The sequence below is a fragment of the Centroberyx affinis genome, unplaced genomic scaffold (genome assembly GCF_046629955.1).
Source record: "Centroberyx affinis isolate AG114_WGS23_722 - 3 ecotype Tasmania unplaced genomic scaffold, CSIRO-AGI_Caff_v1 ptg000282l_1, whole genome shotgun sequence".
Taxonomy (NCBI): Eukaryota; Metazoa; Chordata; class Actinopteri; order Beryciformes; family Berycidae; genus Centroberyx; species Centroberyx affinis.
The window spans coordinates 29,599-47,184 of record NW_027278961.1 but is presented as its reverse complement, the minus strand read 5'-3'; the positions used below and the strand labels follow the sequence as shown (position 1 = coordinate 47,184).

The 17,586-nt window shown below is 42.8% G+C and overlaps 1 protein-coding gene across 2 annotated transcripts; it reads left to right on the top strand.

Annotated features, from left to right (window-relative positions):
- Positions 1-2,603: 2,603 nt before the first annotated feature.
- Positions 2,604-11,537, top strand: LOC139639640 (lysosomal amino acid transporter 1 homolog). Of its 2 annotated transcripts, none has more exons than XM_071513792.1 (8): positions 2,604-2,679; positions 5,819-6,012; positions 6,111-6,240; positions 6,366-6,453; positions 7,043-7,203; positions 7,297-7,389; positions 8,409-8,594; positions 10,300-11,537. In XM_071513792.1, exons 2-8 carry the CDS (start codon positions 5,822-5,824, stop codon positions 10,384-10,386), a joined length of 936 nt encoding a protein of 311 aa, XP_071369893.1. In that variant the 5' UTR covers positions 2,604-2,679; positions 5,819-5,821; the 3' UTR covers positions 10,387-11,537. The 2 variants fall into 2 exon arrangements, with proteins under 2 accessions (XP_071369893.1, XP_071369884.1); XM_071513783.1 differs by lacking the exon at positions 2,604-2,679 and adding an exon at positions 5,154-5,216.
- Positions 11,538-17,586: the final 6,049 nt, after the last annotated feature.

Here is a 17,586-nt window from a genome sequence, read left to right as displayed (position 1 = left end):
TCAACATAAATCATTTAAATATAGATACATAACCCCGTTAATTTAACATTAATTAAATATTGAAATATAAATGCACACCTTTTGACCACATAAGTTAGTATGGACATTTTAATATACATGCACGCCTGTGACCATGCAACCGTTAATTTAAATAATGATGATACCCTATGATATAAACCCACATTTGTGACCTCATAACGGTTCATTTCAATATCAGAACACTAAATTGAAATCAGTGCTCTAACTGTTACTTCTGTCTCAACCTCAACCACTTTGTTAAGCTGCTATTCAAGAACTATATTTTTAGGCGGATTTATTGAACTTTTGCCGTCTTAATACTACTGTATAAAACCTAACAACGCCTCTTGGCTGTTCTAAAATCACTGCAAACCACGGCCTCTTGTGGCTTATAGCTTAAATAGATTATGGAAATCAGCCTACATATATTATACATTCGTGAAAATTATACATACATACATACATAAATTACAATTGTCACATTCCATTAAATTTAATAGTATTGTGCTATGAGCCCCGGTTAATTTCCGCTCAGCATATTTTAATGTCATTGCTGCCACTTCCAGGCTTGTCAACCTCCAGTCATTATGTTGATATGTAGCTACTATGAAAATTAAATGTATCCACTTTGACCTACATTGTACACAGGACCCTTTATGTTACTTGAATATAGGCTAATTACCCAATTGATCTCTATGGCTAAATGCCAGTCAAATGCTGCCTTCAGGTGGTCGTCATAAGCTCCTACTTCCCAGCTGCAAAGATGTAGGCTAAATACAACTTAGCGTAGTAACAAAATGAACCCTCTAATAAAAGTAGATTTGGGTGGCTGGTGCGTTTTAGAAACCAAATGGTACAGAGCTGCTTTGTAGCTGCACTTTGCAGAAAGGAGAGGAGAAAACGTGCAGCAGACATGTAAATTTAAAATAGTGATTCTGATAATCATCTACACAGTTACGAGTTGAGCTGCACATGAATGACCCAACAAAGTGGTACATATTCCTGGGAAAGTGGGAATATTCTATGATAACCGAGTTGGGGGAGATTGATGAGGGCAAAGAGCATGGGACACAGACCTGGAATGATTAGAATGGCCACACCTGACCACATCAGCGCCATCCACTGGTTATTTGACTGGCCTGCACCTCAGCATGGTTGCCACAGAAATTTTGATGACGTCATGGATATCAGCATTGGTTTAGTGCGAGCAAGTGGAGCAAATGCATCCCCATTATTCAATTAGGGGGAGCAAAGTTATGGTTTTGCTACCCCACTTTTTGTCTTTTAAAAAAATAAACTTATCATCATACAGTCCCCGCAATCAGGTGATTATATTTAAGCAGCCTATATCAATGATGCTTTTACTATTTTCAGCAACTGACAAAAACAAGTAATAAAAAAATCACACATTTTTGGACCACCCTTTGAGTTGGTTCAGTCGAACCCGTCGCTGATCGTTTGCCACAGCATGCTTTGGCTGTCAATCACAGTCTGTCAATGAATCCACACGGGAGTCTGTTACAAAGGTAAGAAACATGCCATTTAGCTTAACTGCGATCATTGACTGAAAATAGAACATAGGAAAAGATAGGCTAGCATATGTTGAATGAACCTGCTTGGCCCACTGACTCCAGCCAAACTTTAAACTAGCTAAAAGTAGGATTGTACTGTCACCGAAATGCCGAACCGATTTGCGAGTCAACGGTAGCTAACTTCGCCAGCCAATCAAACATGTTTAACATTATCGGAAGGTAGGTGCGCTCTCTCCAGCACCAAACAGGAAGCAGCAAACCGGGTAGTTACTTTGGTAACGGCCGAAAAAACTCCTCAAATACCGTCAGGCACACATGATAGACGGTGAATTAACAGTGTTATGAGTCGGTGTTTAATTCGGCGTGTATCTGAATCCAACCAGCACTTATTTCAGTGAGAAATCTATTTTTTTTAAACGGTTCGCCTCTCATTCCCACGGTCTTCTCCCACTAAAATAGCGCAGCTAACGTTAACCAACGGAGGCTGGTAGCGAGTTGAGACGACAAAATCCAAAATGTAAAGTTTGTACGGAAATACAGTTTATCTTTATGGATTATATTAATGCCGAATTGACAAGAAGACTGTCTCCATATGACGCCTTTTATCTTGTGTTTCTAGAGTTATGTGTTTTTACGGACACGTAATGAATTGTTAATATGTCATATTTCTTAAAGTGAGTTTGGCGTAATATTTTCCCCGGAGAGCGCAGGGAGCTTCAGTTTAATTCAAACTGCCAATATGTTTATTTTTTAACATTTTGTCACCACTACAGAAACACTAGGGAGTGGCTGTTCTACTGGTTATGTGGAAGTTGTGTCACCAACTGATGGTAAAAGTGACCAAAAGGCACGTGAAAAAGTTGCATTTATGACCCGCTGAGGTCTGAAGTATGAGTTTACGAGAAGCACGTGATGGCAGCACAAGCGTGATTGACTGAATCTGGAAACAGGACCGCAGGACCTGACATCAGCGTAGTTTGGTGCTGAGTCGTCAGAGAGGCAGGCAGGCAGACAGTCAGCTGTTTACATCAAGTTCATCTCAGACATTACGGAAGTAGCATGTCGATGCCTTTCTACCCAATTTCATTCAAAGTCTGACTGCGGTTTAAATCGTCAATTTCTTCCCGAGGTAGGATATTTTCTCTCGACTAGACAGGGTGTATATTCAGGTGACTGGTTTATCTAGACTAAGCCTTTCAAACTCAAATATTTTCAACTGATATAAACAGGCCGGTATAACACCGGGTTAGATGGCACGCTCCCTTCTCTCTTGTATCTACACTAACGCCAAACTCCATTCAAAACCTGGCAATTTAATGTTTCCTTGTTTATCGGCAAACGTGTACACCTCGCAGAATATGGCAAGACACTTTCTGAGTCGTTAGGATCCACTACTCAATTCGGCATACATCCAATCCACCAAGCAGCACGTTATTATAATAATATCCCAGTTTTATAATTGGTTCACTGCTCGCTGTCTGCCTTTACAGTGTATTTTGGTGGAAGAAGAATATTGTTGGAAAACAATCCGGTTATGTTATGTTATTGAAGTAAGTGCTACTGGTCTATTGGGTGTATGCCGAATTGAAGAGTGGCTCTTAACAATTCGTATAAGCTCTTAAAGTAATGTTTTATCAGGTGTTAATGTTTGCCTAATAAGCAAAGTAACATTAAATTGGGAGATTTTTGATGGGGTTTGTTGTGACCGTCTCTACATACACTAGAGCAGTGATTCTCAAACTTTTTCATATCAAGGACCCCTAATTTAGTCTAAATTAGTGCCTTCAGCCCAAATCTGACAATATTTTTTATTGTTAGATATGACTTTGTCTATACTATCTGTATTGCAGGTAGAGGAATAACAGTGAAAATATGTCAGTTATGAAACAGTTATTCTACACTCTGATTATGTTAACTTCTTGTTAATGAAATAATGCTGAAGTTTAACAATTCATCAATTTGCTTGGGACCCCCTGGCACCCCCTCAAGGACCCCTGGTGGTCCCTGGACCCCACGTTGAGAACCACTGCACTAGAGAACGCGATTTCTCGTGACTAGATGGACCCGTCAGTAGCAATATTGCCCCTATATAAGCAAAGGACGTGGACCTGGATGTGATTAGCAATATTTTCACAGCTTAATACTAAAATGCAAAGCTCGTAGAAGAATGTGGGAGCCTAATGTCGAAGTAGACGGCTCAAGACTAATGACTGAATTACCAAGCGGAGCGACAAAGGCTGCTTAACAAGGGTTATTAATATGTGTTGAGAATATGTGAAATGTGCGCCCGCTGGGACACCAAGCTGGAATTACTCAAGCTGACCCAAGTGCAGGGGTTCCCAGGCTTTGTCTTGTCAGCTTTGACCCTCACATAGATACACATTTGAACCTCATTTGTATGGAAGCGTATCGCATGCATAATTCAGATGGAAATGTAATATCTAAAATGGCCATGTAATCCTACATTTGAATTTATATTTACCACTTGTATGTGCAGGTTTTGGCTCAAAATGAAAATTTAATATTGTTTTTTTGCATTTGACAATTCCTGTACTAGTATTGACATTTCATTTAAAACAGGAATTTGCACGCTTTATTTTTAGCTTTATTCAAATGATGATGCAAATTGGAAAATTTAAATGTATTTCCCGAACTGCATAGATATGTTTCATGTGATTATGCAATAATGGTGTCAAAATTATAATTGATATGTCATTTACCTTATATGGTTTTACACTCTCTAATAGGGTGTTTTACATTTCATTATTAAAGACAATATTATGCTGTAAAGGTGGCAAAATGTAGCCTAAATGCTTATCCAAATGTAAAAAGCGAAACAGCGCCTCCTGTCTTGGCCATTTAATACACACACCACTGCGCTGATTCCCTGGCAAAATGCAATTGCAAATGCATTTTATAGAGCATCTTTGACTGTATTAACATTGTCACAGGCGTCTACCTGTCAGTCATCCCATTAAGGCGGGTCTTGCGTTGTGCAATCGGAAGTAGTTCACGTGGGAAAGGAGAGAAGGGTGTCAAACTTTGTTTGTAACCCCTGGCGTTGTATATTTGTATGTCTGTTATTCTTTATTACTGTTCTGTTACTCCATCTATGCTTTTGGATAACTTTGTATATCTGATGCTGATGATAATAAAAATAAATACAAAAAAAAATTTGTCTGGGGGACCCCAGACCCCAGTCTCAGAAGATATTTGTTGTTTTATGTGGTTTGGAATAGAACTAGAGACGTCAGTGTATACTCCAAGTGAGGAGGTAGCAGTGGGAGTGAAGCTTATATCATTCTCTTACTGTCCTAATTTCAAATGAATTAAGCAATAATGAAATGAAGCTATGATTGCACAATGTTCCTAAAGGCTATGCGGCCTCCTAGAATAAAGTGTCGAGCTAAACTTTTATTTTGAAAGCCAGGGTGGTTTGACGCGGCTTGTTTTTGGAGAATAGTTGGGGTTCACGAGCCACTGGTCACCGGTTACCTTTGCGAAGCCACGCCTCGTTTCCGTGACGTTGCAGCTTAACGACCAATCCGCTCAGTCGCTACCACATTGTTTACAGCCTGCTTCCTTGTTGTGTTGTCAGCGTCGCCAGACGTCTGAGAGGTTTTGTTCTGGAAAGGACGTTATCGGCAGTTATCAGCGGCTTAACAGGCAAGAGCAGTTTATGCTTTCCCCCCCCTTTCCCCCAGTGTGCCAACAGGTAGTTTACTAGACGTTTTCGATGTAAAAATCACAGACGAAAGCGAGCTATTCATTGTTATGGTCGCTAGCTAAATGGCTAACCGTTTTGTTTTTTTCTCTGCTGATATTATGGTAGGCTAAAAGAAAAACCAAAAGTAATTATTCTAACGTTACCGGAACTGTCTCACTTTGTTAAACTAATCAGCAAACCAAAGCAAAATGTAAATCCAAACAGCCTGTTTTTTATGTTGTCGTCAGTGGTTATTGACCCCGTTTACGATCGTGTTAACTGGAAATTGTGTTACTTGTGACCCAGTGTGCTATTTTCTTTGCTGTTTATGTGGCTGATTTTGACTGTGTGATGAAGCAATGAGAAGATATATGCCATATATTTTTTTTTTAACTAATCTTGTTTTTATGCCTTCATGTAAAGCACTTTGCTTTCAGAGAAGTACCGTGAAAATAAAACATATCAGTAATGTAGTAGATCAGGTGCTGCCCAGTTTGTAATGAAAGCTGTAGACTTGGGATGACTTGGGGTTTTTTTTTACCGAGGCTTTTCTCTCCCGCAGAACATGTGGTCAGAGGGAGTCCTGACGCGGGGGGCCGTCGGCTGGACCATGGAGGGAAACTTCACCACCCTGTGCCCTAACGGCTCGGTCTGGGTTTGGGAAGGGCTTGGGGAATGCGCCCAGGACGGCAGGGACATGGCCAGCGTCTCCCTAGGCCTGCTGTCCATTCTCTGCTTCATGGTGTCTTCGCTCCCGTAAGTGAAATAACGGTAATAACAGCCCTCTGACAGGCAGCGCTTGAACCCATCTGAACGCCTCGTATCTTTAAATTCTGTTGTCTCCCCGGTTGCAGACAGTACTACAGCTCCTGCAGAACGGGGAACATGGACAGCGCGCTCTCTATTTGGTTTCTGCTGCTGTGGCTGGGAGGTGACAGCTGCAATCTAGTGGGCTCCTTCTTAGCTGACCAGCTCCCACTTCAGGTGACTGGTAGTTCAGACACACAAAATGTTTGAATCAGTCTTTGGGTGCTAACCATAGTGACCAAGTGGACATGTTTTTGTTTGTTTTGTTTCATGTCTCTCTCTCTCTTTCTCCTCTCCTCCAGACATATACAGCAGTCTATTACGTCCTGGCCGATTTGGTGATGCTAGGCATGTACCTTTACTACAAAACAAGGAACAGAGCGGCTGAAAGTGAGTGTTTTTCTTCTGCTTTTTCGCTCTTAACACTCTTAATCCCGCGGTGTGAGAGCCATTGTCTTTGGGTTTCACTGTGTGAGTTCCAGTGCATTGACAGATTGATCAAAGCCTTGTTTGGTATCTGTCACACACACACACACACACACACACAGACGTCCTGGTAAACAGAAGCAGAACTGAAATGCACAATTCAGATGCATCTGTGTACCTTGGACAACACAGGCAATTAAATGATTTGGTGTGGTCATTATCTTATAAAAGTCATGCATACAGTATCTTTTATCCCCAGTAGGTCATAGAAGTAACAGTTCAATAACCTCCAAGGCACTACTGTTTATTGAAAGGATCTATTTTATCTGACATGGCCGCATAGTGAACAAGCCTCCTAGATCAGAGATAAGGAACAATGGCCCAAGACCAGTGCAGACAGAGGGAAGAGGTAATCCCTGAACCCTGTAATGATGTCATCACGTGCCTTGTTGCTGCTGACCTTCGACACGGTCCGCCCTGTCTGGAGGAATGTGCTGAGTCTCCCAGTATTGACGGCGGACCCCAACCGTCTTCCCCTCTCTCTGCTCTCCAGGCAGGAGGGTTTTACACGCGGTGGGGCTGGCCTGCGTCCTGGGCTGCACCGCCGGCCTCGCCCCCCTCCCCCTCCCCCTCCCCGGGCCCCGGTGGGAGGCGGCGCCCTCCGGGTTCAAAGGCCGCGCCCTGCTCTCGACCTCTGACGTCGGCGTTATTCAGGTGAGACGCGCCTCGTTCGGTCGACCGGCGAACCGAGGTGAACCGGTTATTCCCGGCTTTATTTGGTGTTAACGCCCTCTCCGTCCGCTCCAGGCTTTCACCACCAAGGAGATCATCGGCTTCTCCATCGGCTCGGTGTCATCGGTGCTCTACCTCTGCTCCAGACTCCCCCAGATGTACACTAATGTGAGTAGGACAGGCTGAGTAGAAACATACACTGTGTCCAAAATCCCTTTAGTACATGCACAATGATAAGTACTATTAACTGCATTTCTAGGTGTACTGTACAGTAGGGGTTGACCAATATGGGTTTTTGAAGGCTGATAACGATATTGATGTTTTTGGATTGATGCTGCCAATATCAATGTTTTTAGATCTGACCTTTTTCATTCCCCAAAATTACAAGTATTCAGCGTTTCTATTCTTGTCAGGGTGGAAAAACCTCTGAAACAGCATTTAGACCATCATGGGACACTAAAACTCTCCACTGAAACCCAGGACACCTGTTCTACTATTAATAATAATAAAAATAGATATATCAGTATAATCCTACTAGGGCTGCAACTAACGATTATTTTCATTGTCAATTAATCTGTCGATTATTTTCTCGATTAATCGATTGTTTGGTCTATAAAATGTCAGAAAATGGTGAAAAATGTTTCCCAAAGCCCAAGATGACATCCTCAAATGTGTTATTGTTCTCAACCCAAAGATATTCAGTTTACTGTCATAGAGGAGTAAAGAAACCAGAAAATATTCACATTTAAGAAGCTGGAATCAGAGAATTTTGACTTATCTTTCTTAAAAAGTTACTCAAACCGATTAATCGATTATCAAAATAGTTGGCAATTAATTTAATAGTTGACAACTAATTGATTAATCGATTAATCGTTGCAGCTCTAAATCCTACTTTCTAGTATAGCATTCAAATCCAGAAAGCCGCATAACACCAGGGAATTTTTCATTATACTGATGCTGGAGAAAACACGTCCATTAAAACCACTTTTTAAACCCAGTAAAATGAAACAGATCCCACAGGCGCTCGAAATTCTGACAGGGGGGGAAAGAAAAATGCGAGGTGGCTGTGAAAACGTCTTCCTTCACGTTTCTTCTTCTTCTCCCGTCCTCTCTTACCCCCCCCCCTCTTCCTTCACGTTTCTTCTTCTTCTCCCGTCCTCTCTTACCCCCCCCCCCCCCCCCCGCAGTACAAGAGGAAGTCGACGGAGGGCGTGTCGTACTTCCTGTTCGCCCTGGTCATCCTGGGTAACACCACGTACGGCCTGAGCGTCCTGCTGAAGAACCCGGACCGGGGCGAGGGCGAGGGCAGCTACATGATCCACCACCTGCCCTGGCTCATCGGCAGCCTGGGCACGCTCTCCCTCGACCTCATGGTATCCTTTCAACAAAAAAAAAACACATGCTGCCGGGCCTCGGGGCTCTCCCTAATGCCATGTACTTGCTACATTTTAGGCAGCGCTGATCTAGAGGAGGGGACAGCATGTCACATGGGTTTAGGTCTCGTGATTGTATGTGTTTGTGTGGGTGGGGGACGGGGGGTGGATATATGGTAGATATCAAAAGTCGTAAGTTTTTGACATTTTTATGATTCCCCACAGGGAAATAGCAAAATAGTAATAGGAGACAGCAAAGAAAACATAGCATATGAATAAGAATACGGAAACTTTGTGAAGAGAGTTTTGTAGCGTTACATGTCAAAGTTTTGTAACTTCATTACATGCAACCATTAATTAAGGCTAAATCAAACGTTGAGTTACAAGCATTTAAAATGTTTTCACAAGTATTCAAACTGGAATGACAAAGACAGATTTCTTTATTTCAAGTTTGCAAAGCTTTCTTAGGACCATGAAACTCAAAATATAATTCCTTCAATTTAGCTTCAAAAGGTCTGGATTGCGTCAGTTGTTTCTCTCCATAGATTGATGATGATATCTTAAGAGTGACGTTGCTGACAGCTGATATTTTGTGCCAGTATTCAGTGTCTTTACATTTCATGCCCAAAGAAATTCTTAAATTATTATAAGGGTGCAGTGTTTCCCCTAGAATTGTATTCTTGTCAGGGTGGAAAAGCCTCTAAAATAGCATTGAGATGCTCATGGGACACTAAAACTCTCCACTGAAACCCAGACTAAAGAAATTATTCCCAGGTTAAGGCAGGATGAGCCACCCAGCTTTGGTAGGGGAAACTTTGAGATGCATTAGGCCTTCAACTGAAGAATTAATTTACAAAACATTATGGAACAATTCAAGTGCAAAGTAAAATTTCATTGCAGTTTTTACAGTCTGTTTTGATGTAGCTGCAGTCAGGGAGAAACCTCCATCATATTGGTGGTAGATGAGATTGACAGGCCGATATCCACTTTTATAAAAAAAAAAAAAGGCCAGTATCGGCCCTAGTATATGATAAAGCAGATGGAAAGGAGTCACTACCGAGTGACAAGACCTGGGCTCAAGTTAGACTCAAGTCACAGTTTGAATTGCTTGAGACTTGACTTGATGCATGAAGAGAAGACTTGAGACTTGGGTTCTGGTGACTTGGGACTTGACACTGACTTGTGCTTTGATGACTTGAAAAGGTTTCTAAAGTCTTGACTTGAGATCTTGTGTTTGTGTAAATGACTTAGATTGAAAGTGATGAGATTTGTTCCAGCAGACGACTGAATTTAAATTCTGTTGTCTGAATTTGTATGGAATGATTGAATTTATTGAAGTTGAAACTGATTATAGAAATCAAACTCATGACGCTCTTACCAAGTTTTTATCCTATTAAAACCATATTGCATTGAAAAGTCCTAGATATTTAGTTTTCTTTAAGATATTAAATTGATACTGGACTCTTGATTTGTTCTGACTTGACTTGCTGTTCTACATTTAGACTTGAGACTTGACATTAATGACATGGACTTGACTTGATAATCTACATTTAGACTTGGGACTTGACTTGGGACTTGTGCCTCAAGACTTGAAACTGACTTGGGACTCGAGCGAAGCGGACTTGGTCACACCTCTGCTTCACAGTTAATTGTGTTTTCTAGCACCATAGTGTGTTCTTGAGATTTCCTTGACGCCCCGGTTCAGATCTCCATCCAGTTCTTGATTTACCGCAACGCTCCGGTGGAGGCGGACGGCCGCTGCGACGAGACCGCCGCTCTGCTGGGCAACTAGACCGGCGAACCCAGGGTCTACTGGTTGGACGCGACCAGACACTCACCCCCCCCCAATGAACCCTCAGAATCACATTCCCAACGCGTAATCATGGCTGGACAGACGCGCAGGATGAAGAAAATCCCTTTTTGTTCAGTTTTATAGTTTTATTTATTCTTTTTCTTTTTTTTTAATGTATGCGATCTGTGGTTTTTGTCACCAAAAGTACTGAGACAGACGAGGTTGTTCGTCGGGTCGCATCGCGGTGCTCTGACGTACTGTTAATCGCTCTTAATCTTCTCGTTTTTAAAGGGACGGTTGAGAGGTTCAGCTGTCAGACACGGCTGGGAAGCTCCTCCTGTCAGCCCTCTCCCGATTTTAGGTCACAACCTGGATTTTAGGCATGGGAAACCTGCTGGCGTGAGAGGCCAGGCCGCACAGAGGTTTTCTCTAAAATCGCTCTAGTGTTTTTTTTTTAAAGTTGCCAAACGCTTTGAAGATTATGACACTACCCGCTGCATGAAGCCCTGACTGATAAATGTAGAAGAACCCGTTTACAGCGATTCAGCACGTGTAACTTGAATCTTTTTCGGTGTTTCGGGCTCACAGAGATGTGACCGCAGTGATGTGTCTCATTTGAAAATGTAAAAAAAATGTATTGTAAAACTGTAACGTGTAAATGTATGTAGTCAAGTTCTATTTTTAATTGATCGGTTTACACCAATTGCCTTAATCAAAAAGAACGTTTTTATTTTTAGCATTTATGGTTTTTTTGTGCATTTTAGATATCAATTTTCCTTGAAAGGAGTTTATTTTGCTATTTGTCTCACATCCAGACACTTGACTTGTTGTACATTCGGATTGGTGTTAAGTCACATTGCTCACTCAAGATTTTCACTACAGTTTTTCATTCACATACAACTTTTTTTTTTTTTTTTGGTTCTCCTCACTTCATCCTCACTTCTTTACACGTTTTAACACAGAAGTTGGTTTCGTACCTTGAAAAATTGTTAAATGTGTTCAGTGGGTCCGTTGTAAGTGCGGTGAACATTAAATGGATAAATAGCAGTTACCAATTTTCTCTGCTCTTTTCATTCACCCCCCTCCCTGTGTACGTCCTCCACCTCCATTTGTTAGAGCAGCGGGGGCCAAGGCCTGTTCCTGGCCTTGATGTTGACCTTTGACCCCCCCGCCCCCCGATGACCTCGGCACCCCGGGACCGGGCTTGACCTGCTGCTGGGAGGCCTTGACAGCCGCGTTGTTTTTCTTCATTAGCCGATTCACTGTTCGCTCTGGCCCTGGGAATCCCTCCCTCCCTCCCTTATAACACACACACACACACACACACACACACACACACACACACACACACACACACACACACACACACACACACACACACACACACTTTCCTTCACACTTAAACATATGCATACACACACAAGAGACATTAAGGGCCCACCCAGTGAGGAAGCAAGGTCAGAACAAAAACTATCATGCCGGGTTCAGTGAGGAGAACTCTGTGTGTGTGTGTGTGTGTGGTGGTGGGGGGGGGTATGGCTTATAGTTGTGAAACGGGGCAGAGAGATTGTTAAGCGGGACGGGGAGTTAGCAGGAAGAGCCAGTGATAGGGAGCTTCCATCCATCATCAGGGATATGAACTAAGAGGCTGTTTATAAACACACTATACTGGGAATGTCTTAATGAGGTGACTCCAGGACTGCTGGGGCCTTACCAGTAGTGTTTGTGTGTGTGTGTGTGTGTGAGTGGGGGGGGGTGTCTTGTGACTGGAAAGGTGCCGGTTTGAATCCCTGGACTGGCTGGGGAAAGTGAGTGCTCCAGTGCTGCTCCTTAACTGGGCAGCTCCAAAACTGAACGTGTGGAAGTGAGTGAATGTGAAGCCAGAAAAAAAGGCGTGATGCTCTGTCAACTTTCCCTGGATAAAGAAGAAGGAATAATAGAAATGTTGGCGTCTCGGTTGCACCAGGATTAAATGAAGAGCCTGTATTCGCTCCATTGTAATTCAACCTGTCCAGTGGGAGACTATCAGCCACAGCGGAGAAGGAGGGAATGACCTGACTGAACCTGTCTCCTAGGGATGGGCAGATATATCGAAATTCAATATATCGCAATACAAAAAAGTGACAAAACATATAGTGGGGCAGAAAAATGAATCGCGATATTAGCTCCATTTTATTGTGCTGTAGTAATCACAAATGAGACGGCTTGACCATCACAATTTCATCCATCCAAATTCTATTATTTGCACTTTGTAATGACATTTTTAAATTGTTTACATTCTAGCAAGCCAATGCCATCGCTAGAAAGATCTGTGACTTAAAAATAAACATAATTCTGCAAAGTCAATTAACTTTTATTTATTACATCGTATTGTGGTTGTATCGAATCGTGAACCCCATATCGTGTATTGAATCGTATCGCGAGATATCACGTATCATCCCATCCTCAGTTAATGTTTACATCGTCTATAGCAGTGATTCTCAACCTTTTTCATATCAAGGACCCCTAATTTAGTCCACATTAGAGCCACGGACCCCCACTTGATGAGATTTTGTCTCTTGAACCCAAATCTGAGATCTATCTTTATTGTTAGATATGATTTTGTCCAGAATTCCATGACTATATGCACTGCAGGTAGAGAGATAACAGTGAAACTATGATCAAAATTGTCATTCTTCTACATTCTCTAATTGTGTTAACTTCTTGTAAATGAAATAATGCTGAAGTTTAACAACTCAGAAATTTGCTGGGGACCCTCTGGAACCCCCTCAACGACCCCTGGCGGCCCCCGGACCCCACGTTGAGAACCACTGGTCTATATAAATGCTCTTATTGTTTCCCATTTCAGTTTTTTTTTTTTTTTTTACAGGTTTTCCCCAAGTTCTTCCCCAAAACACGACTAGGAATTATTTCTACAAACCGTTCACCTCACTGACCAATTTTGAGAACATTCACTGTAATAGAAGATCTTGGGTCGGGATGATTCCCCCTCCATACGGCCACATGTTGCTCCATCTAAAATACATATTATGAGTAACTGTCTCATTTGAGAGGCTCTGTTTACTCTGTGTGTGTGTGTGTGTGTGTGTGTGTGTGAGTTCAGTGTGTGAGGATGGAGGCTGGACTGGAGTCGACGTTACAAAATGCAAGAGGCGGAAAAAGCGAGAGGATACCAGGACACACAGCAGCACCAGGAAGACTAGCAGCATCAGCGGTGAGTCCATAACCCCTGCTACTAACTTACACAACTTATACATAGCTGGAATAGTTTATAATGTCAAGACGGTGTACTTTAGCGATCTTTGACCCGAACATCAGCTGGCTTCTGTCCTGCTTCCTGACTAAATAACTCTTGAAATGCGAGCAATTGATTTGACCTGTAGAGTTAAACATTTTCTCAACACTGCATTTCTGCCTCATCACATTATTATCTTGTCATTGGGCTTTAATGCTGCAGTTTGTTATGGTTATTATTACTGTGGTGCCCTGTTTTTGCATGCCACAAGTGGCGTTTGACAAAAGCATTAAGTTTGATTGTAATTTCTTTACAGTAGCGTATTGTTTCTCTGAGGAATTATTAGGTATTTTATCCATAATCTCAATGCAAAGTCGATGGTTCAGGTTGGTATGAAAGGGATTTATCAAAATAGCCTTTTTTGTAGACGGGAACAATGAGCAAATACTGTGCTTTGAAATTCCAAAATCATCATAACCTCTAGAGAAGTTCCAAATATCGAAAATAGTTTGAAATAGGGATAAATAACTACACATAACTAACATAGGACAATTTTGCATTCCTCATGTCATGATAGCCAAATACCCCCCCCCCCCCCGCACTCACACACACAAACACACACATATGCTCAGACGTTAGCCATGGACTTTACCCACAAATCCCGGGCTGCAAGGCCACTTTTAATGTAAGCGTCTGTTTCCTGTTAGGATCAGTAAACAGTCCGGCCCATTATCGAGCCGCAGCTACCAGCAAACAGCTCTCTGATAAAGAGAAGAGAGCTGGAGCCAGACGCATGGGACGCCCTGTACGGGACCCATGGTGCGCTTTACCCCCAGGCTTATACTGGCAGTGCTGCAGGACTAATTGGTTTAAAGGTGCGATCACACCTACAGCTGGTGTTCTTTGGTCTGGACCATAGTGGGAAAAGTTTACTTTGTTTAGTTGGTTTAGGTTCACACTGGCCAGTTACAAGCCAAACAGGGCTTGTTCACAAAAGTCACATGACTCACAAGTACCTTGGTCAAAACAAATCTGATTTCAGTCCCTGTAATGACTTGTCTGCTCTTCTCTAGTGTTCGTACCAGTTGAGAACACATGAAGAAATAGCTGTGCTTTGTTATGCTAGGCTTTCCAAGCATGAGGAACTGCTATCAGATGTCATCATGCGTCTCCTTGTACCCATAAACCCTTGTGTCTCGGGGTGGTTTCCTGTAGGTTGGGATTACGTTCTCCTTCCTAATGAATCGCACCACAGTTCTCTTGGAAGAGGACTGAGACGCATTCTCTGGCGTCTTATTTGGTGCCACCAGGGTCCGAGTGGCATCGCTCTCACCTGGCCAAACAAGCCGGACTAAAGGAGGAAACGCTTCAGAGTTCGAGAACCGCTCGCCGTGAACGCGCCCTTAAATGTCCACTCTTTCCCTCCGTCCCCCTCCTCCTCCTCTCCTCTCGTGACAGTCATCTCCCACGGGGCGAGCCCTGCGTTCAGGCCCGTGTCCAACAACGTGACACCTCCGCCACAACAGAAGATCCATGGTGACATTTGTACGCTCTAAGACATCGCCCCCATCGCTTAGCGTCATATGATAATAAATGGACACCACAAGCTGGCCTCTCCGCACTCTACTTTCTCCACTACTTTCTCTTTTTCCTCCTCTCTCCTGCCTTTTCTCGGAAGTCAGAGACAGTTTGAGGGACGGTTTGTTTTGCCGGATACGTGAAACATCGCTGTGAAGGGAAAAATAACAGTAGACCACCTCTTCTCCAGGAATGGATTCATGCCATTCTAGAAATTACCACAAATCTGTCATGCATGAGGCATTCATCTACGCAACTGTAAATGATGATGTTAAGTCAGGGGCCTTAGAGGACTTTTTTCAACTATGGAGCAAGGTGGAACATTAAATTCTACTGTATGGCTCTTTTACCTGCAACTCCTATGATCCCGCTCACCATGGGCTTTATTAGAGTACTTTACTATTTGGGATTCAAATTTATTTTTGGACCCAAGAGAACCAACCGAATCTGTCCCTAGCACAGACAAGAATGACTTGAGCTTGGTGGAGTTGAACTTCTTCACCACAGGTCCTTAAAGAGTCTGAAAAAGTCTTTCAAAATTCATCTAAATTGAAGGCCTTAAAAGTATTAAAATGTCTTAAATGCAGTTATTAGAGGCCTTAATTTTTCCAGGTTTCTTTGCACTGCATGTCCACTCTTAGATGAATCCAGAACAGGGTTAGTAGTACAACCTGCATCCTGTCTGCTTTACTAAACACAGTTGGACTTTGTGTCCCTTAACAGGGAATTTCCTGCTGTCCCTTTTCCTTATTCTGTCCATTTATAGCTTCACAACTTTCATTAGCTATGTTTAGTCAGAAATGGTTTTGCCAGCTTTGTGTCTTTATTTTGGTTAATAATTTACTTTTAAATTCAATTGCAGGTAGCATTAAAAAGCTCTTAGTTTGGCTCTCTTCAGTTTGGCTTTCTGAGACATGCAAATACCCTGTAGATTACATCATTAATGTCTCCATGGGTGAGGGTTTTCGTGTTTTGTATGGTTCTATATCACAAAAACAGACAAACATAAAAAAGCAGTTGCTTGGGTAAAATTTTGGCACCACATAAAACCATATAGATCTATTTTAGGTCTATTTGCTGATGCTAGTTTGATGCTACGTTCTACAGTTACAGAACAGCCTCTTCTAGATTTAGGAGCCTATTTGCTCTCGGATCGCCTGTTGTCTCCAATCAGCTGCTTTAACAGTTTTGTGTTTACCCTTAGGCCATGTCGGCATCGTGTCCCGCCGCCGCAGTGTGCACTTTGGACATAACGACCTTGTTTCAACCAAATTCCTGTTTCATTTGTCATCGCCATCCCATCAGTGACGGCTCCAGCTATCAGTAAGCAATGGGAAAAGAACATCGGCGTTCCCTCTTTCCTAACGCAGCGCTTGGGTTGGGAACAGGCCTTTTATAATGAGCCAGAGAAGGGATGATACGCGGGTGGGAGGACGCCATTAATCCTCAGTAAGCATGCTGCATGTCTAACGCCCCTGGTGAGGAGTTTACGGGCCAGCGTCGGGGTCGCTCCTCTCTCTCCTCGGGGGGCAGCTCGGGCCTCGACTCCTTGGCTCTGCCCGGGCCCGAGGTCGAGCGGCCCGCGGGGGAGGCGGAGGTCCCCGAGCCCCTTAAATCTCACCGCTGTCCAATATTAACTGCAGCACAAACAGAGCAGTGGCAAACAAGAGGCCGAGTAAACACACTCCCAAGGCTCGGAAGACAAACGCGCAGTCATGTTGGTACATTACGCACACTCAAACACACATTTTAAGTAAATAACGGCAATATCAGGATTAGGGTTTAATTGATATTTTTAGATTGAAGCTGCCGATAGCCAATATTTTGTGTCAAGTAAAGGTGGTCTAAATTCAAATTTGATCATTTTCATCCCAAAAAATAACAAAAAAATTACAATTAGTCAGTGTTTGCGCCAGGATTTTATTCTTGGCAGAGTGGAAAAGCCTCAAAAACAGCGTTTCATCATCATCATGGGACACTAAAACTCTCCACTGAAACCAGGAGTCTCATTACTATCACTAAATGCTTCCCATAGACAACCAGTGTAGTATTGATCAATTCTACCAAACTGATTACATATTTACCATCATATCAGAGGTGGACGACTCTGGCTGATCCAGATTTTCTTTTTAATAAACAGCCCATTTATCAGCAAAGCGATACATAAGTCTTATTCTAGTAAGTATAGTAATTCAGTGGTGGGAATTCATTAATTTGACCCTGAAGACTAGATTGAGAACATGTCTCATCAGCCCAGCCCAGCTGCTGCACACTGGGATACACTCATGCAGGCCAAACCTGAACATGCAACACACACACACACACCCCATGAGGGACCCCCCCCCCACCCATGAGGGAGGATATCTCCAGCTTTCTCTCGCTCCCTC